The 25009-nt window shown below is 41.1% G+C and overlaps 2 protein-coding genes across 3 annotated transcripts in view; one reads left to right on the top strand and one right to left on the bottom strand.

Annotated features, from left to right (window-relative positions):
• Positions 1 to 846: 846 nt before the first annotated feature.
• On the bottom strand, positions 847 to 4690 carry LOC119719997 (tRNA wybutosine-synthesizing protein 3 homolog). Its single transcript, XM_038189493.1, has 6 exons — positions 4491 to 4690; positions 3710 to 3784; positions 3411 to 3509; positions 2178 to 2249; positions 1763 to 1896; positions 847 to 1628 (listed from the first exon to the last, which is right to left on the bottom strand). The coding sequence occupies exons 1-6, from the start codon at positions 4662 to 4664 to the stop codon at positions 1211 to 1213; spliced, it is 972 nt and encodes a 323-aa protein (XP_038045421.1). The 5' UTR covers positions 4665 to 4690; the 3' UTR covers positions 847 to 1210.
• Positions 4691 to 4746: 56 nt separating this feature from the next.
• The window catches only part of LOC119719995 (kinesin-like protein KIF14), a 39957-nt gene continuing 19694 nt past the window's right edge, over positions 4747 to 25009 (top strand). Inside the window, exons 1-24 of one of the 2 annotated variants that reach the window (XM_038189489.1) lie at positions 4747 to 4868; positions 6892 to 7289; positions 8213 to 8467; positions 9269 to 9359; positions 10488 to 10598; positions 11140 to 11192; positions 11612 to 11750; positions 11870 to 11986; positions 12570 to 12691; positions 13131 to 13303; positions 14131 to 14393; positions 15084 to 15268; positions 15419 to 15521; positions 16719 to 16864; positions 17276 to 17348; positions 17743 to 17817; positions 18563 to 18649; positions 18946 to 19156; positions 19812 to 19903; positions 20056 to 20220; positions 21270 to 21376; positions 22031 to 22122; positions 23522 to 23731; positions 24708 to 24922. In XM_038189489.1, the coding sequence (XP_038045417.1) occupies positions 6910 to 7289; positions 8213 to 8467; positions 9269 to 9359; positions 10488 to 10598; positions 11140 to 11192; positions 11612 to 11750; positions 11870 to 11986; positions 12570 to 12691; positions 13131 to 13303; positions 14131 to 14393; positions 15084 to 15268; positions 15419 to 15521; positions 16719 to 16864; positions 17276 to 17348; positions 17743 to 17817; positions 18563 to 18649; positions 18946 to 19156; positions 19812 to 19903; positions 20056 to 20220; positions 21270 to 21376; positions 22031 to 22122; positions 23522 to 23731; positions 24708 to 24922 (3465 nt within the window). In that variant the 5' untranslated portion in view covers positions 4747 to 4868; positions 6892 to 6909. Of the gene's footprint in view, positions 4869 to 6888; positions 7290 to 8212; positions 8468 to 9268; positions 9360 to 10487; positions 10599 to 11139; positions 11193 to 11611; positions 11751 to 11869; positions 11987 to 12569; positions 12692 to 13130; positions 13304 to 14130; positions 14394 to 15083; positions 15269 to 15418; positions 15522 to 16718; positions 16865 to 17275; positions 17349 to 17742; positions 17818 to 18562; positions 18650 to 18945; positions 19157 to 19811; positions 19904 to 20055; positions 20221 to 21269; positions 21377 to 22030; positions 22123 to 23521; positions 23732 to 24707; positions 24923 to 25009 lie in introns of both variants that reach the window. The other variant, XM_038189490.1, reaches the window with a different exon arrangement.

Raw genomic sequence — 25009 nt, 5'->3', positions numbered from 1 at the left:
GCCCGCAGCTTCTGAGCTTGTCATCCGTAGAGTTAGCGCCCACACTTCTAAATTCCTTGGAGGTAATCTTCTGAGGAGTGTGGATAACACTTCAAATCCCTGCACAATTCTCGTGTGTGGCTAAGCTCAGGGCAAGCAGGCAGATTCAGTCACGCTTCACTGCTCTCCACAGTGCTGTTTTTTGTTGTGGCAGTGACTCTCTGCGTGACACAGTCACTGCAACACTTCATATCCCTCTACTTGAAACTGACCTGCAGGGTTTTACATTATTGCTCAGAAATGGCACAAGATTTCAACAATAGTTTTGGTGTTTTACATAAATTGCATGTACACTAAAAAAAAACTAATGGTGCCTAGGTACTTAACACAGACTATATTTTTGCAGGGTTACGTTTCATATAGACAACAGAGTTTATTTTTAAGATACAATTGTTACCTGTCACTAGTTGGTATGTCTATTTTACTACAGAACAAAATACTTCAAAATATATTTTCCTAGGTAATCTTAAATATACATGAAATAGTTTATTTAGTTTAGTTCATTGTTTTTTTCATTGATGAGATGTGTGCTTTTATTACTTTTCTACACAAGGTGTAGGGCTGTCCAGTTTCACATAATTTAGTATTCGATTATCGAAAATGTGTTTGACTGAATATTTGAAAGTCGGCGATCAAGTGTTCCACGCAACAGCGCGCCACGCCAGTCAAATAATGTGTGTGCGGCAATTCATATTATGGGCCACTGGAGTGTTTTGCAGTAGGCCTATGTACATGTACATGTATTTTATAACTGTCAAGGGCTTTAACCTGCTAAAAGGACGAGAACAATGAACTGCTGTTGACAAAAAAAGTTACCGTCGACAAAAAAAGTGGCATCTGACAATTAAGCGCTGCGAGTTTACGATGAAAATAACATCCAGTGGTGTGTGCACATGTACGTGTACGTGTGTATTTTTTTTTTTTTAATATTCCAACCGGAAAAAGCTATTCGAATACTCAGTTGACTTTCTAATATTTGGTATTTTCAGGACAGCCCTAACAAAATGTTAATTTTGTACCTGAACTTCAATTTTTTAATCCTTTGAATTTTTCTACCCGAATAGCTGAACGATTCAATATTCAACGCAATAAAATAGAGTATTACAGTATGAGCTATAATCGAGTAACGTAAGTTATGTAACTTTCCTGTACAAACGGATGCCCTTTTGTGTCATGTGAACAAATCAAATGGAAATATGACATCATCGCCGACATCACCGGTTTCCACATCGGTTTCCACTGTGCGTGGTACCAGTCTTTGACAATTGTCAACAGTGGCTTTCCTTTCACTGGTATCCGCATCATCTGTTTGCACAACTCTCTGACTGATGCATGCTGTTGATGGAACTGGTTCCCCGCCTTGTATTTTTAATTGTGACTCATTCGTCAAGTCTTTGCTTTTGCAGTTTTTAGAATGTCCGTGCATTGGGTCAGCCGAGCTGGTATCTATTTCACTGGTGTCCCTTGCTGACTTGCGGGTCTGCCTTTTCTCGTAAGCTTTGCAGCAATTTTTGCATGACTTTTCACAAGCAACAGAACGGACACTTGGTTGGTAGTTTTCCAATCGTTTCATCAAATTTGTATGGAACCTGCAAAGAATAAAATGGTGAACAGTCATTTGTGTTTGATATAAAAAGCAATGGGTCAGTTCAGATCAAATGTGAACCAATATTGTGGAATGAGTCAGAAATTAAAAACTACAATCATCAAAATTGTTGCAAACCTTTCAATCCGTTTGGAGTTCTCTCCAAGTTTGGCGTTGGCCTGTTGCACCAAGAAGTCCAAGTACTGGGAGGAAACTAGAAGGTGTCCTCTGTCGGACAGAGGCACCTCCAACCCATGGGTGCTTCTTACTGCCTGCATTGAAGATTAGGACAAATCAAAGGAAACACTGAATATTTAAGGTAATATTTACAAAAGAAAAACTTTTAGCTCTTTAATTTGTGTTGAAGCCCATTTCCGGATTTTTCCCTCCAGTGTCTAAAACTGATAATTTCCTCATTGTATTCTTCATTTAGGTTACTGCAGTTCGATGTACCAGTGGCCGTGCACTTTTGAGAAACTGTGGTTTTGTTCCTACAAAAGATTCAAATAGGTTTATTGCTGGACTGTCAAAAGAGTAAATGTAGGAAGCATACCACCATGATTTTGCCGGCTTTCCCCACTGTGATGCCAGAGTTTCTAAATCCAGACTCTACTGCCGCCATATGCTGTCGAAATAAACAAACAATAGAACATACACTGTAGAAACAAGCTGTAGAGTGCTGTGGCTCAATGTTATGGCATTGGACTTATGTGCAATTGTATTTGGATTCGAACCCTGACAAGGGAAAATGGTGCTTGTGTTCTTGGGCAATACACTTTACTACAATTGCCTCTCTCCACCAAGGAGTATCAATGGGTACCTGTGAGGGTAGAGTACCTGTGAGAGGTTAAGATCGTGCTGATTTTGAGCTACTGCAGAAAACTTGTTTCATGTCTTGTTGAACAGGGATAAACAAATTAAAAGCCCTTAGGGACTTTGGAATAAGCAGCACATTATTATTAAAGGGAATATACAACATTTGCAAACATCGAAAAATAAAACTACCAAGTTTTTGCGAAATACCTTAATAGGATGTTGGTAAATGACAGTCTAAAGCATCCTGTAAAATTATGGCACCTGGTATACTGTCATTTTCAAGAAAAGTGGTATTTTTGTATCAATTTCCAACGCTGATCGGCTGATCAGCGTTGGAAACAACTGGCTTTTTTTCAAATACTGGCCCCAATTGACCATTGTACTTGTTTGCAATCGATTACAAACCTATGAACGGGTACGAGCCAGCTAGACTGGTTCCCTGACCTTACAATTCCCCAATGTATGTAAACTGCTCTGTTTCTTCTTATATGGAGTCAGGGAACCAGACTACAGGAAAATGATCGTTTTTCTTGGTTTTTATAGCATTTTCGAACCCAAAACCTCCAAAAAGTCAGTGTAACTATATTTGCTATATATTTCCAACCCCCCAATTCCATCCATTTCTGAAAATTACAGCAAAAGCAAATGATGTATATTCCCTTTAATCGTTTTTTAGTGTAAGGCATCTATCAGTGCTATCCACTTCATTTAAAAAAATTATATTAGACAAGGGTAGTAACAATTCAAGCAACCACCATACAATCTGGTCACTTCACAGTTACCCATATAAACTCTTGGGTGGAGAGAGGCAATTGAAGTAAAGTGTCTTGCCCAAGAACATGCTTTTGTCAATCATGGTTGAAAGGGAAGTAAACTCAGAACAGATCCTTTCTTTAACTTCAATCTGAGATGGATTTTGTGACATCAGGCTAATAAATCTGTTAGAAAAGCTTCTTCGTGGGATACTTACCACCAGTTTTGCATCCTGCAATGCCCGACATTGTACATGGAGTATAAAAGGTTCAAACTTGAAGACTGCATTGCCTTGAAGATCTTTCAGCGCACTTTCCTGTTCAGGTAGATAAAAGAATCTGTATACATGCATTAATGAAACAAACACCTTAACCTAAACATTTCGAAAAGAAACACTCCAATACAATGTACAAGTTTCATCCATCTCAAAAACAGTTACAAGCTACTACATCACAAAAACCAACACTGTGTCATGTGCATGGAGCAATGTTAATGAAATATCAGAAAAATACTTACAACAGAGTCCAGGTCTGCCATCTTGTGTGAAACATACAGCCAGTGACAACCTTTCTTTTTGATAACATCATCGTCCTAAATCACACGTGAAAAAGGAATTCAACTTCAAAATGCTTTATTGAAGGTATAAAAATTTGTACAATTTGTTGCACTTGTTTTTTAAAAAAGAAGAAGCTGTTGCTATTTTTACAGTAGTCAACCACTGCGCATGCTCACTTGTCAACGGAATAAAAAAATCTACAGAGCCATGAATCAGAACGAAAAAGTTTATCTAAAAAGTAGAATTTGATTTACAAAAGTAAGAAATTATTTTGGGAACTAAAAAAACATTGAGATGAACCCTGCACCTCTGCACCCCTGCACCCAGCCACATCTATCCGCAGCACAATCACTGTAGCCTAGTGTAGGAATTAAAAACCTTTTATAGATTCGCAATGTTATGTTGCAATTCCATAACTTTAGTCATTGACATGATTGAAAAAAGCGTTACAGTTTCCGTGAAAATAGCCGCTCTACATTAAAAAAAAAAATAGGCTAAAAATCTTTCTTTTTTAAAGGAGTTTGTCAATTGTAGTAAATATTCAAACCACCATAGTAGGCCTAATCTTGGAAACATAGCAAAACATCATTACAATGGCAAGCTTCAGGTTTGGATAAATGTTTCAATCAATGCACTGAATGCGCTGCGCGCACGATCGTAGTGCAAGCATGTACATGTTAGTTGTTACACAGTCATGACAGTACAGCGGGCAAGCGACGAAAATCAACCCACAAGTTATACCTCACAAATGACGATTATGCGTCCAGAACAAGAACTTGTTGTACACAGGTAATCGGTATCATTTATACAATTGACCAAATCTACGATCTCCTCATCCAAGCTTCCCTTCTTGCTCAAATCCTGATTTTTCAGACGCGTTGTCTTAGCTTGAGAAAAGCCCAAGGGCGCCGCCATATTGGAAAATGTTGACAATCAACACGAGAGGGCGCTCTTTAAATTGACCATTGACCAATCATCTTCAACAAAAGTTCAAGGTTTTACGATAGAGCGGAACATGTAAAAATTCAACGAGCGAACAGGTCGAGTGAACTTGCGTAGAAACTTCACGTTATCAGGTTAGCCTATGGGCTCTAACTTTTGAAGAAAGCTTATGCAGAGGTAATGTAATGTTTATTTATTGCTGTTTGTTATGTGGTGTTAATTTTTTAAATAAAGAAATTCGAAGCAAATCTGTGATCATGCTTCAATTTAAAGTTTGTATAAATCTATCGAAGTGGCTATCGTTACGGCAGTCGTTGTTTAGCGCCCTCTTCGATACTTTTTTGATACGCACGCAGGTATAATTATTTGTTTCCCCACGTTTTAGCGAGCAGTGCGACAGCTCAGTCGATAGAGGGTAGGATTTTGCACCGCGAGGTTGCAGGTTCGCATCTCAGTTTTGCACTCAAATTTCTTTCCTTTTCTAACCTGAGGCTTTGGAGGATTTTTTTTAAAAGGGAAATAAAGTCCGAATTTCATAACGTTCAAATTCACTTTTTTCCTTCTATTCTTCTCATGTTTTTATAAATAAAAGTTGCAGTAGGCCTAGGCTACTACCATAACGATACTACGATAGAAAATGGGAAATGCGTTACGGCTGCCGTAACGATAGCCACTGCGATAATCTATATTATGTTTTCAGTTCCAAATCCAATGCAATGGTTCAGCCACATGACAACACATTGACACAGTCACAGGTCAAACATTTGTCAAAACCACTCCCGCTTTGACTTTAGTATTGATCAAGTTAGAGTCAAACTTCCAGTGGCACGAGAATACTGAAATCTTAGATTTTCATGAGATTTATGGAGAATTTACTGGTCAATAATGACGGTCCCTGGAGCATCGATTTTGACACGTCCATCTACATATGATACATGGCTAGCGCCCTCAAAAATGTGGCTGAATACTGGACTTTCTCCGTATGTTCAGCCACATAGTCATGTATGTAAAATGGCCAGAATGGTCCGTTGCTAAGCCAAAGGGAGCCGAAAATCAAATCAAGATCAAAATTATTTTAGGGGCTATCACTTTATAATCACCCCAAGTATTCTATAACTGATTAAAAGCAAAAAACAACCCACATTGAATTCATTACCTTCAGGCTTCAGAGGTCTAGTTTAATATCTTGTAATTTGGGGTTGAATTTGGACAAATTTCGGCTGCCATTGTTCACAAAAGCGTCATGCTGCAGCGCCCTCACTGAGCGTGCTTCATATTTGGGCAAAGTGCATCGGTACGGCTGTTGCCTGTCATTCAATTCTGGTCAGAAGTGCATGGTTGGTGTTATGCGAATTGATGACACGTCTTCATCGTCGCTTTGCCCCAAAATTTCTCTCAAAAAATAAAAACTCTGCCCTCTGTCTACGGCATACCTGTTGGTTTGTTATGTCGCTAACTAGTAAGTCCAGTAACCTAAAATTGGATTTTTGTTTAGGGAACAGGGCCCTACACTACACAATTGCCCTTTTTTCACTGTATATAACCAATGATGGTAAATCATCGCAAACATTTTGAAGTAACATGAATTTGGCACTGACAATCGACTGACAGAGTCTGAGAAACATTCTCAATTTTGTCAGAAATACTTCACAAATATTATCATGTGTACTCATAAATGTACTTAACCCTAACCACCCTGAATCCTTCAAAATCCTCTTTGCCAAAGTGGAGGAATTTGGAGGATTGAGGTTACATGGCAAAAGTGTGTTACTGATTTCGTAAAATGCACTTTGTCAAGGTCTTGGGCAAGACCTTGTGTTTTTTTTGCTCAGCCATGCATAAATATAGGCCTGGATTATGCTTGAAATCCTCCGTACTGCTCCAGGACGTCACTGGTCAAGCCTCAACATATTGACAGTCACTGCCGCAGAATTTTGCAGGATTCAGGCAGTGGTCACCTCTCCATGGACCATATTCAAGAGATAATGGATGAATTTGCAGGATTGAGGCTATGCTATTTTCCATGAGGCCAATTGGAGGATTTTGCAGGATATAGCTACGTCCTAGCAAAAAGACCTAGGGAGTTAGGGTTAATAGACTTCGTACACAACTGCCAAAGTGGCACTGAGATACTAAATTCTTACCCATTGCTTTCTTTTTCATTTCTTTACTGGTACATGTAACTTTATGTATGCAGCAGCAACACCTCCATTGAGCCATGTCAGTCAAGGCCAATCGTCCGTCAACGCACCTACAACAGCTCTCCACCGATCGTCGCTTCTCATCAGCTGGAGACAAAAACCACCCCAGAACAAAAGGAAAAGAAAACCACTTCCCCACGACGTCTCTAACGCCTGTGGGGAACGGCAGAAACACCCCCAAACGGAACCTCTTTCGTACCCCGACGCAGCGATTCAAGCCCGAACCCAGGACCCCGTTTGGCACCCCTGAGTGCTTCAACCGTGTGGAGTTTGAGACACCCAAGTTCAAGAGATCTGTAAGATGGGCCGAATCAGGAGACGACCCCCCAATCGGGGTAGATGAGGGTGACGGGTTCGGTGTGATGGTGGCGGTCAGGGTGAGGCCGTTCAGCGAAAAGTGAGTAATTGAGATGTTTGACCCATTAATCCCTGTACCGTCCCAAACCACCCTGCCTGTTTGTGTATAGTCTCATAAATGTGGCTCAAATACTGCAGTGTACACTATTTCATGAAGAGCATGAAGAGCGCAAAGTGAAGAGCGCGAAGTGAAGAGCGCACACATGATGGTGCAGTAGGTGCGCTCCCGCACATCAAAGACCAATGATTACTGAATGACAGGCAACAGCCGTCAACGCACTTTGGCAAAGTTGATGCACGCTCAGTGGAAAGCCCTCCCAATGGTCTCCCCCAACTCTCCATTTGTAACTGTTGAGTGGGTTGCTTGTTCAAGGGTCCATAGTTGAACATTCAGCTTTCGGCAAGTTCGGGCTAGGACCATTCATTTTCGACTAGTGGTTGATTCATGTCATAACTTACGCCTGCGCACTGATAGCAACGTGCGAACGCCTCAAGTCAAACGCTGGTCAAAACGTCATCACAAAACTTATTGGTCCTGGCTCTCCGTCGTGCATTATGATGCGGCCGTGCAAAAGTGTAACGAGGCACTGATTTTTGTGACTCGAGTCGAGTCGAGTCATTTCAAGGAAGTGACTCAAGTCGAGTCGAGTCGAGTCATTAGGTAAAAAAGGGCGAGTCGAGTCGAGTCGAGTCGAGTCGAGTCATTTCAAGGAAGTGACTCAAGTCGAGTCGAGTCATTAGGTTAAAAAGGGTGAGTCAATTTGAGTCACAGCGTGTGGTCAAGTCAAGTCGAGTCAAATTTATGCTTGAGTCAATTTGAGTCACTAATAGTTGGATCACAAACGTACGCAAACTGCGTATCCCGTCCACTGGGCTCTTGGAAGTGGTCAAAGAGCGCCCTCACTCGTTTGGGCACGGAGCTCATTGCTGTTCAAAAAAATTGAAAATTGTATACATCTGCAGGGAGAAGAACCAGCGCGACGTTAAATGCGTGGTGTCCATGAACGGGAATGAAACTGTCGTATCCGCCAAGCCGGGACAGACCAGTAGCTTCGTCTACGACCACTGCTTCTGGTCGTTTGACAAGGTCAGGGGTCACTTCTCCAGTCAGGAGACAGTCTACGAGAGGCTGGGGAGGCCGCTGCTAGACAATGCCTTTGAGGGCTACAACACATGCCTGTTTGCGTACGGACAGACTGGTTCCGGGAAATCCTACACGTAAGTAGTTGCTCTTAACTTCAAGTGGAATTTCAAATTATCATTGCACATAAATGTGAGTGCATGTACGAGGTTTTTAAGATATTGCACATTTGTACAATAGAGAGTTTTTAGAAAATGTACAGTTTTATTAACAAGTCGCACATATATCTTACAGCTAATTATTAAACATTAAATGTTTTATTTTTATAGGTTTTCCTGGCTATTTTAAAACGTTTTATCATTCAAATTCACCATTTCTAACATCTTATATTCAAATTTGTCCATCAACATCAATTTAGTGCACTTGCAATGTTCAATTTCGTCTTTTGTCAGACAATTTCAAATTCAGTTCTAGCAAATTCAAACAATGAGCACACGTTTTTGTCCCAGTGTATTCGATTTGGTCTCGTCTACGCCAAACCTTGTTATTCAGAAATCAAATTCGTCTAATTGATTTATATAAGACGAATTCGATCTCTGAATGCTGCCATTCAGTAACAGCTTAGACAAATTTAACAAATATTCTCGACCCGGTGACTAAAGAGGGTCACCAAACTTTAAAATTGGATGGTAATTGACTAAATGGATTTTGTTAAAAGCGTGTGAAATTTTTCGCGGACGAAATTGAATGATAGAGTTGGTCAATTGGGAAAAATCTAGGAAAAATAGCTGGGATAGCTGGGAAAACCTACATGTGTGTATAGTATCAAATTATTCTGCTTTTTTAACTTATATTTTTTGACAAGCACAGCTGCTCTTACAGTAATGTGCCGTATTATTGGAATAAGGTTGACTTTCTCTCTTCTTTTTTTTCTTCAGAATAATGGGTTACAATAAAGAGACTGGTGTGATCCCAAGATTCTGCAGAGAACTGTTTCGCAGAGTCGACGAACAAGGCCCAGAACAAAGGGTTAGTTGGCATTTTTTTCCTCAGCTTTTCAGAAAAAGGACAAATTTTTGTCAGTTCATTGAATGCTCAGGTACAGACTTAAAAGTCTTACGCCACAGAATGTTGAAGCAGTATACTATAAAACTATGCAAGAATTAAACTTTTTGAAATATGGTGGACACAATAAGGGTGCGCCAATTTATGGTGGCTCTGAGGAGACATACCGTAACCTGTCTTGAATATTTTTGCGCGGTCGTGAATTTGGTCACTACTGGTCGTGAATATTTCTGCATATTTTTGAATATTTTCACGACTGGGCGTGAATATTTTTTGCGACGTCTTGAATATGACTAGTCGCAGATTTTGGCGCAATTTTTTTTTCGGTAGCTTGGAGGGTATTTAACCAAACGATCTTGTCGGTGTATAAAAAATGCCCTCTATCGCCCGATAACGTGTAGGCGATGACCAACGTTTGATTAAATACCCTCCAAGCTACTGAAAAAATATTTGTGACAAAATTCCCGAAGTCGTAATATTCATTCACGATTGGTCGTTCAAACATGACAAAAGTATTCACGACCTCCTAAAAGAATTCACGACCAGTCGTGAATAAATTTCTGACGTCGCAAAAAATATCCATGGTATTGCAAAAATATTTACGACGTCGCAAAAACATTCACGACATCGCAAAAATATTCACGACCAGTCGTGAAAATATTCACGACATCGCAAAAATATTCACAACTGGTTATTACCCTTCAGGGCCACCATATTAGAGTGGGTAAACTCTTTTGTAATCACTAAAATTTAACCACTTCAAATAGCTCCCTCCTATTGTGTTGGCCATGTCTCGAAAAGGCTATTGGAATATTCCTTATTTGGCCATAAGCCCCGCCTACCTATGCAGTGTCTGCATTTCACACAGTGCTTGTAAACGACTTTGACTCGGCTGCCCCGTGGTCACCTGACTGGTCACCTGACCAAAAGTCGAGATCTAATTGGTCAATGCGCACTGTTTGACTGAAGAGTGTGGCACCCATAGAGTGGCATTCCTTATTTCAGAAGTTTTAAGTTTCTGTAAAATTTGTCAGTTGAAACTGTTTTATTTGTAAAGCTTTTTGTGTTTTGTTTTTTCAATTGAACCTCTAGGCCAAGTACACCATTGAGATCAGCTTCTTTGAGATCTACAACGAGAAGATACACGACCTGCTGGCAGCCACGACAGACTCGGACAAAGACGTTGGCAAGAAACGCCAAACGGTAAGAACATATCCAAGCACTTTAAAGAAATATGCACTTGAATCATACTTGAGATGATTTCTGTCAATTAACATTTGATTTTTAAAGTTGAACAAAGAAATTGACCAGAACAGGGTTTTCAATTTTTGACCTCTGGATTGGCATTCCCGCACTCTACCAACTTAGCTATCTAGCCCTTTGGTGGCGGTCCCCATTTTATCAATGTCTTTGTTCAAGGGGCGCTAGTCAGAAGCCATCAACCTGCAATTGCGGCCCTTGAACAAACGTATTGAGAAAATGGGGAACAGCCAACATAGGGCTGGATAGCTCAGTTGGTAGAGCACCGGAACGGCAATCTGGAGGTCGCAGGTTCAAACCCAGCTCTATTCAATTTTGTTTTTCAACTTTTAAAACTTATTATCCTTTGTGGTTATGTGAACATTTGCAAAATCAGACAGAGGCCCAAACTGCCAACCTTGTGACAGATCACAAGTACATGGCAAGACCAGTCACAAGTAAATCGTAGTGTTTTACTATTTGTTTTGAAACATTTACGTTTCAGCTGAGAGTTCGGGAGCATCCAGTTCTCGGTCCCTATGTGGAAGGCCTGTCAACGTAAGTAGTCATTTCAGAGATGCTGAGGTTTTTCGTTACAACTGAGTGAATGGACAGCAATGAGCTTCCTTTCACAGTATTCATACTCTTACTTTCAAACTTTGGCGTCATGTTTTTATTTGAACCACTTCGCGCTGGGATTATTGTGATTATTGTTTTTCACAAACCTCGATGCCAGACGGGTTCAGGCCGTCACCCTGATATTTCCGGCCTCGCTCGCTGCGAGCGGGTCGCAGACAGATATTCGGCCTCGCTCGTTGCGTGTTTATTCGTCATCCATTCGGAATACTGCAAAATCTCTGCTGTATACACATCATCCAACATGAACTGGTTAACAAATTGTTGTGTCTATATTTATAGGGTTTTAGCATTCTTTTGTGGTAAGAGACGTCAAAAGTTTTGTGCTTGCATCGTTGCAGGTTTGTTGCCAATTCTTATGGAGACATCCATAGCTGGATTGAGCTTGGCAACAAGCAGCGGGCCACAGCCGCGACGGGGATGAACGACAAATCAAGCCGCTCGCATTCCGTCTTCACAATTGTCATGACAAAGACTAAGGTACATTGTTCATTACCTGTTGGTTATTTCGTGGGTAAGTTATTTCATCTGAAATGAAGTCCCAGCTATACTAGGCTTGTCTAGTCTTATTAAAAAGTAAAATGTAAATTTCTTTGCAGACGGAGTTAATAGAAGGCGATGAGCACACACACAACGTGACCAGCAAAATCAACTTGGTGGACCTGGCAGGCAGCGAGAGATGCAGCTCAGCTCAGACCACCGGAGACAGACTCAAGGTTAGCGCGGAAAAATGCTCAGCGTAGAAAATATTTGTTAAGCAAAAACAGTTTACCAAGGTAAACAGGACCCAATTCACATAGATGCTAAGCATGGACATCTGCTTAGCACAGAAAGTTGCTAAGTATGGAAAATCGCAAGTGTGGAAAATTGCTTAGCATGGAAAATTAGTTAGCATGGAAAAGTGCTTAGCATAGAAAAATTTTAGCATGGAAAATTGCTTAGTATAGAATATTGCTCAGCACAGAAAATTGTTTAGCACGGAAAATGGCTTAGCACTGAAAATTTCTTAGCACGGAAAATTGCTTAGAACGAAAAATTGTTTAGCATAGAAAATTGCCTAGCATGGAAAATTGCTTAGCATGGAAAATTGCTTAGCACAGAAAAGTGCTAAACACAGAAAATTGCTCAGCGTAGAAAATTGCTTAGCAGGGAAAATTGCTTCACACGGAAAATTGCTTAGCCTGGTATACTCATTAGGATGGAAATTTGCTAAGCACAGATAAGTGCTCAGCACGGATAATTCCTCATCACAGAAAGCAGCTTAGCACGGAAATTGAGAAGCTTATTGTTTATTTGCAGGAGGGAGCCAACATCAACAGATCACTGATGACTCTTGGTAAAGTCATATCCCAGCTCGCCGAGAGCACCGCTCTCAGAAAAAAGAAGTTCTTCATTCCGTACAGGGACAGCGTACTCACGTGGTAAGAAAACTGACGGTTTCTAAATAAAGTCCTTATTTGGATGGGGTGGTAATTTTAAATTGTCACTTTTCAAAGGATGCAAGTTTTCATTTTGGAAAAAAGAGGCAAATGATTTGTGCTCAAAAATGTGTTTATCACGAAATGATAATAGTTGAAAATATCGTTCCAAAGCAGAATACAAATGTTCACACAAATAAACCTTGGAAATTAACTGTTTTCGTGTAAGTACTGCCAAAAAAATACAAAATTTTGTAAACAAATAGGGTTTTCCAATGTTTTCTCCGTAAATGTTAGACATTATGTAGATTTCATATGACCCAGACCTTTGGAAGAATGTAAAGTGAACAATCTAAAAATATGAATTGGTTTTTTTTTTTTTTTAGTCTGGCCGAAATTTAGCTTTAAATTTTGACGACTTCTAACCTTTTCTTCCTCTCAGGCTTCTGAAGGAAAGTCTCGGCGGTAACTCCAAGACGGCGATGATTGCAACCATCAGCCCATCCAGCTTGCACATTGACGAGACGCTTAGCACCTTACGCTACGCTAAGCAGGCCCGCTCCATCATCAACCTGGCCAAGGTGAACGAGGATCCCAAGGCAAGACTCATCAGAGGTAGGTTGACTGGATTTCCTCAGCTGGATTGGAACCCAGTACTGCAGGGATAGACTAGAGACCTCACCACATGAATAAGGATTTACTTCTTCGGAGGAATCGTCTTGTTAACCCTCCTAGTTGGAAGTCAATATTCAGAGCAATATGTAAAACCCTTTAAAACCCTGCAGGTCAGTTTCAGGTGAAGGGATATAAAGTGTTGGAGGATACTGAACAACTCTTGCAATATCTGTTTACAAGTCACCGTGGGTAGTTTCTGGAGAAGTTGTTAAGAAGTATGTCTCTAGTCATGTCACAAGTAGACTACAAGTCAATTCACAAATCTAAGTAAGAGGGGATGAACAGTAACATAGGAATGGTTGTGTTACAGTTCATTTGAATAGTTTGCGACTTGACTTGAGACTGTAGGGCTTGTGAAAACTAGTGAGGACTTGGGAGGACCTGGGAGGACTTGGTAAAACTTGTGAGGATTTGGGAAGACTTGTGAGGACTTGTGAGTACTTGGGACGACTTGGGACAACTTGTGAGGACTTGGTAGATCTTGGGAGGACTTGGGAAGACTTGTGAGGACTGGTGAAAACTTGTGACGACTTGGAAAGACTTGTGAGGACTCGGGAGGACCCTTGAGGACTTGGGAGGACTATGGAGGATTTGTGAAAACTCGTAAAGACTAGGAAAGATGTGTTAGGACTCAGGAGGACCTGTGAGGACTTGGGAAGATTTGTTAGTACAAGGGACGACTTGGAAGGGCTTGAGAGGAGTTCATTTTTTAAATATGTATTGTGCTCACCACATTAAAAAAACATCAACTCTGTTTCCTCCCAAAGAACTGCGATCTGAGATTGAGCGTCTCCGCGGCCAAGGCTTCACCACCCCGACCCGAGCCCCCCACCCCCCTGCGCCGAACCCCCGGGGGGATGTAGCGACAGACACCCACACAGAAGCCATCAAGGAATCCCTGGTAGAGATCGCAGAGCTGCGGAGGGAGTTGACGCTGTCCGAGCAACACATGAAGGAAGTTGAGGGATCATGGAAGGAGAGGCTGGAAGCCAGCGAGATGCGACGGGTCCGAGAAATTGAGGAGATGGAGGTAGGTTAAAGCCTCCTAGTCTTCTGCATGGAAGATTACCTCAAAGCAATTTGAAGTGTGGGTGCTAACTCGATGAGCAAAGGTGGTTTTGCAAAACTTGAAGGGTTGTGAAGTGCAGAAGTTTAAAGCTACAGTCCATCATTTGTAATTTGTGCATTTTGTTCGTTTGAAGCAACAAAAGAGTTCAAAATCTAATGAAAGATACTAAGCAACTAACCTGATGAAGTTTCAGCTAAGCTTCAGCTGTACATTCCGAGAAAAACAGCATTCTAAGATCTCAATTTCAAATCAAAAGTTACTGAATCATGTTTTGAATTGTTTTGAATTGCAGCTATACGCGGCGTCGCGCACTGATCCGACGAATTATAACAACCGCGCGCGTGTGCGTCGTTCCAATACTTGTGCGCGCTGCGCTGAATAACAAAACGAACTACTAATTTAAATTTTCCTACGGTGCTTCTTAAGAATCACCGTTGGAAATGCCTTCTTTCGTTGATTACTTCAAAATGACAGCTTCCTTGAAAGAATAATTTCACAGGGAGTTTAGTCCCCTTACTATCTTTCAACCAAGTTTGTTTTTCAAAAGTAATTACGCCAGTTACTTTTCGGATGGCTGCAAATGATGGACTATAGCTTTAAGAGGGTTAACGATAAATATATAATAAATTTACTATGATACCTTTTCTGCAGAAATTGGGAGTCGTCTTCAAGTTCGACAACACCCTGCCCAACCTGGTCAACTTGAACGAAGACCCCCAGCTGTCTGAGGTCCTGCTGTACGTCCTGAGAGAGGGACAGACCAGGCTAGGCAAGACGGACGAACACTCTGGCCATCAGATACAACTGGCCGGAGCGCTGGTGGCCGATGATCACTGGTGAGGGAAAGATTTTGTTGGATTTTGTTTGATATCCGTCAGTTTTTAGGATTTTTTTGTAGACTAGGCTTAGCAAGACAAATGAACACTGTGGCCATCAGATGATTATTTGCGTGAAAAAAATGTGTTGCTTCGTTCATTTGTTCCTAGTTTGATCAGCAACAAAGAGGGCGCTGTGACAGTTAGACCAGTGGGCGACGCACAGACGTTTGTCAACGGTCAGCTCATCTCCAGAACACATCGCCTCAAACATGTAAGTACTGATCCCTAAAAATAAAATATAGAAATAAAATATGTGGAAAAGAGGTTCTGAACTCTAACTCTGGAGTGGTTTTTTTTTTTTTTTTTTTTTTAGTGGTGTCCACATGGTGTTTTGAAAGGTGGGCAGCGGGTTTATGCCTTCCTGCTAAAGTTTGGTCACCCTGTGACAATTTGTAGTGGCCTCCTACTTTCTTAACGTAATCCCATTTCACAAATTAGCCCGTTCAAGGAATCTTCTATACTTGCGTTCTGTAAACCTCAGAACCACCTCCAATTGCAAAGAATCTGCAAATTTCTCCAAGTTTCCTTTCCGTGACGTAGTCAAGACTTTTTCTGACACCTCGCACAAATGCTTTTGTAAAGAACATCTGATTTAAATAGAGTCCACGAATAAGCCAATATTTGCTTGTAATTTTATTAGATTTTAGGATATAAAATTAACAAGATTTAAAGAGAGATTCAGGAAAACTCATGAAGAGAGAGCGTGGAGGGGAGTGTGGCCTAGTGGTATTATGACTTATGATCAGAGGTTTACCGTCATCAGTAAATGCAGTCTTGACAAAAGTTATCAGAAAATGGGCTTTGTTTCGATCGATACGCATAAGCGTCTATTTTGCATATGTCTGTCCCCAGAAAATTGACCAAAAACGAGCCCCCTATTATTAGCCATAAAATATAACTACCAAATTTTAATTTTCAAAAAAAAAACGCAAACAAAACAAATCAAATATTTAACAAGAACTGTTTGTAACAATTTGTCAAGTTGTTTATGAACATTTTGTAAATGGAGGCAAAATATGTAATGTAATGTTATAGTCACGTGGTATATAGTCCGCTATATAGCACGTGGTATATAGCGCGCTATATAGCACGTGGGGGTGGTATATACCGCGCTATATTTATGGGAAACTTATTGGGCTTCTTTTGTTTAATTTTCGGGGACAGACTAGCGAGATAGTGCAGCATGATTTTCGGCTGGGACGGCGGCCCGGGCTTGTATACAATCATTTCATGCAAGATTTCTATGCAAGACGGCCAGAGCTTATTGTGCACTCGCATTTGTTACTCTGAAAAACACACTTTTATCTTAAAGTGAATGGTGACTCTAATATTCCTCCATCAAATAGTGAACCCTCTAGGCATAAGAGGTCTCAAAAGGTCTCTTTCTCTCTCCTTGAATTTTTCCCAGGGCGACCGATTGGTTGTTGGCGATCACTACTTCCGGTTCAACCACCCGGGCCAGGTCCAGGACAGATCCAAGCTCTCGGACAACTCAGTCGGTGCCGTGGATTTTGAGTTTGCAAGGAATGAACTGGTCGCCGCTCAGAGTGCCAGGTACTGTGTCTCTTACTGAATATTCATCTCTTAAAATTTAATGTTCATCTTTGAAATGTTTATATTCTGAATATTTATCTTTCAAATTAAATTTGCAATCCTTCTTGTAGCTTTCAGTTGTTTCTTTTCCGATTCTTTTAATTTTCAACTTTTCATCTACTGAATATTCATCTTTCAAATCACTTCACACTTTATGCCATTAAAAGTTGAAAAACACTGTTTAAAGTCTTGTAAAGATAGGAGTTTCCTCTTTTTTCGTTAATTCCAAGTTGCATGCCTGTTAATTGCATACAAGTATATGTATGTTACTATAAATTTTGTTCAAATGGACACTGATGATATACATTTTTCAAAAATATTGTTTTGTGTATTTTTTTGTTTACAATTCTGTAACCACCTGTTTTCCTGTAGATTGGAAGCTGAAGTTGAGGAGGAGAGACTGAGGAATCACAGAGAGAAACTGGAAGGAATCAAACGTGCACAGGTAAAGTCTTGATCCCATTAGTACTGTGCTACAGTGTATTGCAGGCCAATTCCATCATTATGAAAGGAAGTGTAGTGTTCATGGCAGAGCCAGTTAACCATGATATCTAATTAGTAATTTAGAGAAATGATCCAAAACTCCTAGTCTGTAATCTCCTTGCCCATTACTAGATGATGGATGTATAAGATTTGAAGAAAAAAAATACATTTTCAGGTTTATTCACCTTGTAAAGCTCTGTCACAAACAATGCTGGAATTGGCCCGATGTATTCAGTGTTTCTGTGAAAAGTGTCTGGGGCTTTCTATCTCCTCTGAGATCTAGGAGATAAAAAGGATTTGTTTTGTTTCTGTTTTAAAAATTGACAGAGGTGGTTTGAATTTCATTTCTCTCTCAGGAAGCTGCTCAACTGGAGCTTGACGAGCAGAAAAAGAAGTACGAGTCTCAAATACAGCAGCTCTGTCTTCAGTTGGTAAGAAGCACGTTTATACCCTTAAAGAGGTTGTGGAATGCTCGAAGACATTTCCGTCATTTTTCGGATATAATGTAGCCTAAGGTGTGATGAAATAAAAACGACTATTGTGTCTGTCATGAAATGAGTACAAAAGGTACTTTTGAGAGCTGTTTTTCAGGTCCTGTTTCGACCCGAACGTGCAATTTGTGTAAAAGTCGTCGTTGGGGGCAGCAAACAAAACATAGTAAATCGTGACGTAATAAACAGGACTCCCGATGCAGCGTTGTATAAACGAGTCCTGTTTATAAGTCACGATTTACTATGTTTTGTTTTCTGCCCCCAATGACGACTTTTACACAAATTGCACGTTCGGGTCGAAACAGGACCTGAAAAACAGCTCTCAAAAGTACCTTTTGTACTCATTTCATGACAGACACAATAGTCGTTTTTATTTCATCACACCTTAGGCTACATATACCCGAAAAATGACGGAAATGTCTTCGAGCATTCCACAACCTCTTTTTTATAACTGTATAATTTTAATATTATTAATTAATTTCATCAACAGCCAATCATGGAAAACTGCGATAAATACAGGATTATAGATTAAATTGTATACTAAGTAATAATTAAATATTAAAGGATTGAAATGTAACTTTTAAATGATAAAAACAAAGTTTTGACATGTTGATTGTCTTTTTTCGGGGGGAAGGGGGAGGTTTTTTGCAGTGTCAAATTTTTGTTTTTGATTTTTTTTTTGTAGGAGCAGCAGATTGAAGAGAAGGAATGTCTGGACCATGACCAGCAGAGCACTGACAAACAGATACACGAACTCAAGATGGAAAATAAGGTAAAAGCTGGTTTTGTTATGACTAACAGCCTGTATATTATAGGGTGGCATGGGTGGTGCAGTGCATGAAGCGCTCGCCTGTCACCCATGTGGCCTAGGTTCGATTCCCAGCTCGGGTCATATGTGAGTAGAGTTGTACGTTGGTTCTCTCCTGTGCAATGAGGGTTTTTCTCCGGGCCCTCTGGTTTTCCTCCCTCTGCAAAAATCAAACACTTTCGATCTGGCTGTGCTCCGTAGTCAGACATGGGTCATATGGCGACTTATCAGTTATCAAACTTTTTAAATTTCTGAATTAGATTTTGGAGAGCCAGGTATCCAGCAGCCGGCGCCGGCTAGAGATGGAGGTCCAAGCAGCCCAGCAGAACCTAGCCGACACCAAGGCCTACCAGTCACACATCTTCCTGGAGCTGGGCAGAGAACGGGAGAAAGCCGAGAAGGAGATGGAGAAAATGAAACGGGCCAAGGAGAGACGAGAGAACGCTAAGAAAACGGGAGCCGGTGAACTGGGTATGTATATTTGGTTGTGGGTGGGAGTGGGGAGGGGGGGGGGGGGGTGGTAGAGTGGGAGGGGATGGGGATTTGGGAGAAACAAGAGAATGCTAAGAAGGTGGGGGCTGGAGAACTGGGTTTGTATATTTGGGTGTGGGTGGGGGAGGGAGGGGTGGTGGCAGTGGGTGGGGATTTGGGAGAGACAAGGGAATGCTAAGAAGGTGGGGGCTGGAGAACTGCATTTGTATATTTGGTTTGGGTGGGGAGGGGTCGGGGGTTGGGAATTCCAAACCACGGTTTAATTCCAGCTTCATCTTCAACTGTGGTTCCAGGATCATTTTGAACCCTTTTAGGCCAAGTTAAAAAAAAAATAGTTTCTTGTCCGAGCTTTTTGAAAAAAGGAAGGAAGGGGGCCCTTTTTTCCCTCCAAGATGGCACATAGATTCTTTCATTTTCTCGATTCTTTTTCTGACACTTTTGGGTCCGAAGGAGCCATCACCCTTTCCACCAGCTTTTGAACTACACTACAATTTTGCTGAAAACAAATTGTAAAAAATATATTGCACATGTATAATAATAAAAGGTCTGGTTTTTTGGGGGCTGAGTTTTCTGGGCCATGATTAATGCTTATATATAATCAACGATCCCCTAAATGTGTTGTTTCTCATTGCAGCTTCGACGGCCAAGAATAGAAGGAGCCTTCTGCAGCTATCCATGTGGCTACAAGAAGCCAACAATATCAGCAGGAAACTGGACAAGCACACGGTGAGTAGAAACCATCTCACAACATTGATGGACTCGGCTTTGGTGACTCACGAGCAGAGGGTCAGGGGTTCAATTCCTTCCACCTGCTGGCCATATGTTGTGTTCTTGGTCAAAAAGAAGCTTGGAAAAACTTGTATTTTTTTCCTTTGTAGGTTTTCAACCGTCAAGATGTATCATCCACTAGTACAGGGTCCTCATCCCTAGATCTCCAATCGACAGTCCAAGTCCGAGTTACAAACAACCATCTTGGTATCATCACCTACTGGTCCCTGGCCAAATTTGAGGACAAGCTCATCCAAATGAGGGAGATGTTTAAGGTAAGAACTGAATGATGATGGAGGTTTTTGAAATTGTGGCTTTGTCTGTGACTTTGGCTTTAGGTGATTTTAGGGCCCCTGGTTTTGGAGACTTCCGCTGCATCCCAATTACGTGGCTTACGGCTGGAAATTACACACGCGTCTATGTAAGATGCTACAGCCACTTCCCATAGACCCGTGTGTTATATCCAGCCGTAGCCAAGTAGTTTGGACACAACCTTACACCAGTTTCAAACCGAGGGATGTAGTCGAGTCCATCACAAGTCCCTGCAAGTCCATCACAAGTCCTCCAGTCCCAATTCAAATCACAAGCTATTCAAATAAGCTTTGACAAAGGCATTCCTTTGTTATTGTTCATCCACTGTTACTTGTGACTGGACTTGTGATGGACTTATGTCTAAGGCTCATGAGAAGACGCTGTGGCTTTGTCCACGCTCAAAATAGCATTTGTCATGCAAACATGTACTTTGCGCTTTATGTACGCGAACCTGTACGCACACTCAGTCCCGTCCATGTGGCTCTCATAAGTGGTAAAAAAGCACCCTCTTTCGTATGCGCAGGGAGCCCATATGGGGCAAAGTTCAGAGTATTTCAATTTGGTTTAGAACATTTAAATTCATTAAAGCCCTTTAATTAACCCTAACCCCCGAGGACCTTTTTGCTGGGAACCATCCTCAACCCTCCAAAATCCTCTAAAATTTTGCACTTATGTTCAAATGAAGGATACTGAGCACCTTAATCCTTCAAAATCGTCAGACAGGCCTGCCTCTCAAAATGCGTTCATCCTCAATCCTCCAAAATGTTCATGTGCTATACACCATTCATCCGCAATCCTCCAAAATCATCATGTGCTTCAACACCATTCATCCTCAGTCCTTCAAAACGCTCATGTTTCTCAAACAACATCCATCCTCAATCCGCCAACATCCTCATTTGCTTCAACACCATTCATCCCCAATGGAGGATTGAGGTGGGTTATGGTTTATACAACAGAATTTCAAAACAGCAAAAAGTGAATCTAATCATTTCTTTCTGTTGTTCACTCTCAGTCTGCAGGGAGGGGAAGGGATTCCGTTGACGACGACGTCTTTTACGATCCAAATGACGACTGGGAAAAAGACTACAAGATTGACTCGCCGATGACGCCACTGAAAAGGTCAGGGGTCGTATGTGCCAACAATTGGCCAAATGCTGAACTAAATAGGGCACCAAATTTTCAAGGGAAGTCAATAAAACTTTTTTAAAGAAAACTTCTTCAATGTAGTCATGAAAATCTTTATAGTTGTGCTTAGGCTTAAAATTTCAAATGATTTGGTTCAACAATTCGGGCGATTCACAATGCAGTGCACCACCAAGAGTTTGCCACAGAGAGTTCATTTTTCCTCGTGCATTGTGGGAGATGGTCGACAAATTCGCAGCTCGGGACATTTGAAATTGTTAATTTTTCCGGTCAATTGTTTCGTAAGCGTATGATTCGAATATCTGTTTGCCCCATTTCTTTTCACTTTATCAATATGGTGTTTTTTTGTAAGGCGGCAGAACGCCATACCCCAATCTTTGACAAATTAGCTCAAGTTGTCTACTGACACTCATTCAAATGGGCCATGTTTTGTCGACCGTAAACTTTAAAAAATGGACTCTCCGCGGCAAACTCTTGGTGGCGCACTGCATTGTGAATCGCCCGAATTGTACTTAATGTTTTCTGGAACATTCCTCTAGCTCAATTAGAAAAAAAATGTACTCCCGTACGAGTGCAAGTCCGAAAAAAGTTATTAAGTTTACAAATATTTTTTTTTACATCTGTGACTAGATGCTTCAAAGGTTCCTCCACTCCAAATCGCTGGGCTTCCCTGACCAACAGTAGTAGTGGCTCCCCCCGGCTTGGCTCTACAACAAGTCTTGGTGAGTAAAAGACCAAACAATATATCGTTGTTTGATCTGTTACAATATTCCATTTCTGTTAATGGTTTTCTTGAATTTTAATCAAATCGTCGTAGCCTTTAATTGTAGGGGCCTTCATGAATCCTGGAAAATCTTCCAATTTAAAAAACAAATCCATTTTTAAAATCAAGGCATAGTGATCATGACGTCACAAAATATTATGTCCGTACTGACTCTTCCTCAATCATACAAAATCCTAAAAAACCTTTTTGAAATTTGGAAGGTAAGGATAAATGCCTAGCCTAGATAAATACCTTGATCATAACTGATGCAAGCGCGAAGCCCTTACGGCGTGGGGTTCGGGGCCCGCTTAAGGGCCCCTAAAAAAATTGGATTCTAGATGTTCTGTGGTGTGATTTGAAGCAATTTCTTACGACTTTCCTCCATGCTTTAACTAATATTTTCTTGGCAAAAGATAATTATTTGAACATCGTTTTCGAGGTTGGAGACATTATCAGCTATCGGTATTCTGAGCTATTGGCGTGGGGTTCGGGGCCCGCTTAAGGGTCCCGAAAAAAATTGGATTTTCGATGCTCTGTGGTGTGATCTGAGGCAATTTCTTACCACTTTAACCAATAATTATCCTAGCACAAAAGATAATAATTAAAACATAATTTTTGAGGTTTTCTCAGCTAAAGGCATAAGAAAATTTTGTGAACATTGTTTTCGAGGTTGGAGTCATTGAATCAGCTACCAGAATACTGAGATTTTGGATTCTAAATGCTCTGTGGTGCTATCTGAGGCAATTTCTGACCACTTTAACCAATATTTTCTAAGCAAAAGATACATTGTAGTACATAATAGGGCCCATGGCGTCATGTAGATCAATGATAATTTTTTTAGAAACTCAAAATTTCAGTGGGGGGGCGACTGGGGGGGCGACAAGGTTTCATGGGGGGGCGGACGCCCCCCCACGCCCCCCCCCCCTGGTGGCTACGCCACTGATGCCTAGTCTTTGCACGTCTCTGAGTTTCTTAAGAGAGTGTACTCTCCTCAATCCTTCAAAATCTTACAAACCATGATTTTGAAGGATTTGGGAGGGTAAGGGTTAATACGTAGTCTCGGCAAATCTCTGTCTTTCTTTTCTTCCTCTATCCTACAAAACCTTCCAAATCTTGATGGATTTTGTAGGATCCGGGAGGGTTAGGGTTAATGCCTAGTCTCTGCACATCTCTGTGTTTCTAAACAGACTGTGCTTACCTCTATCCTATAAAATCTTGATGTATTTTGTTGGATATAGGAGGGTAAGGGTTAAAGTCTAGTCTTAACAGACTGTAGTTCCTCAATCCTACAAAATCCTACAAATTTGATGATTTTGGTAGTATCTGGGAGCGTTTGCATATCTCTGTTTTCTAAGCAGGAAGCACACGTAGCCAGAGGACTTCCATCAACCATACAGGACTAGCGAATCTCTGCCGGTCATTTCTAAAGTCCATCTCGACTGACCGTCCACACTTCCACGAGATGACCATCGCTGACCGTGTCCTGGCGGCCATGCAGAGGGTCAAGGGGGCCGTCGCAAGGCTGCAGGAGACCGACCTTACCAGGAACGAGGCTTTCGCGGATTCCGGTAAGAATTCTATTCCTAGATTGTTAGGAATTCATCTAAAGTTTGCGAATACAAGTGTAGACATTGCCTGAATGTGAAAGTACTTCCCTGCTCATATGATGTGGAAATAACAATTTGAGTCAAAAACAGAATTACCGACAAGATTATGAGTTAAATGCATGAGGCCACAAAATCATCAACACCTACCGGTAGTTTACGTAGAAGTGTCTTTATGCACAGAAGAATTACATTGAAAAGAGCATGTATCCAAAGTTTTGTAAAAGTTGCTGATTCCTGTAGCCCATTGTAAACGAGTACTGATGAATGAAAGGTTTGCGGAAACACCATGTGGGAATAATTTCTCAAAGTAAGAGAATGGTTCTCAAAAAGAACCAAAGGCATAAACTTGACGTACCAGTCAGTATGCTCTGACCGTCTTCAAGAGAGTCTCTCCTGAAGACAGTCAGAGCATACCGACCGGAACGTCGAGTTTATGCCTCTGGTTCTTTTCAGAACCATTCTCTTAGTTGGAGAAGTTATTCCCACATGGTGTTTCCGCAAACCTTTCATTCATTTATATTTCCACCATGCAAAGCCTCAAATCTTACTTAAACGAATACTGTTTCGGAATATCTACCAAGGATGTCGAATTGTAGCTAAGCAGGTGAGTAAACCAGCAGGCGCACCTTGTACGGAAGTTTTTCTGTTGTCAACATTTAGTTTTGCCCTGCACAGATGTAGTTTTATAAGCAGTGAATACTCAGTGCTCTCCGAGACCTTGTGGGCAAAATTCACTGTGGGACTCGAACCCATGACGACCTACTTGCTAGTGCGGAAGTCTTGCCACTAAACCTCTGAGCTTTCTAGGGTTGGCTGGCTGGTTCAAATATGATATAGCGGTGGCTACCGCAATCAATCTGTGTATTTTTACTGCTTAAATTGTTCTTGATGCGTCTCTTAACGTTTAGTTGTTTTGCACCTTTTTATACTGTCTCAGGAGACTCTTCTGGCCCAACAAGCGCAGACCAAATGTTGCTGCAAGCAACGTGCTCCATGGAGCTCCTCACCAGTCTTATCTCCATGTGGGATTCGAACCCCGGCCATTCAGTTAAGAGTCCAGAGGCTTCAGTCGAAGAATCCCAGCGGGAACTCATGGAACAGATGGTCGACACGTGCCGGAAAACTGCCGGCCACCTGATGAAACTTCTACAGGTACTGATTTAAAGATAGTAATGGCACTATTAACTCCCTGTGAAATTATTCTTTCTGGCATGCTGTCATTTTGAAGAAAACAATCAA

This window comes from Patiria miniata, unplaced genomic scaffold (genome assembly GCF_015706575.1).
Source record: "Patiria miniata isolate m_02_andy unplaced genomic scaffold, ASM1570657v1 HiC_scaffold_9, whole genome shotgun sequence".
NCBI lineage: Eukaryota > Metazoa > Echinodermata > Asteroidea > Valvatida > Asterinidae > Patiria > Patiria miniata.
This window is presented reverse-complemented; position numbering and strand designations above follow the sequence as displayed.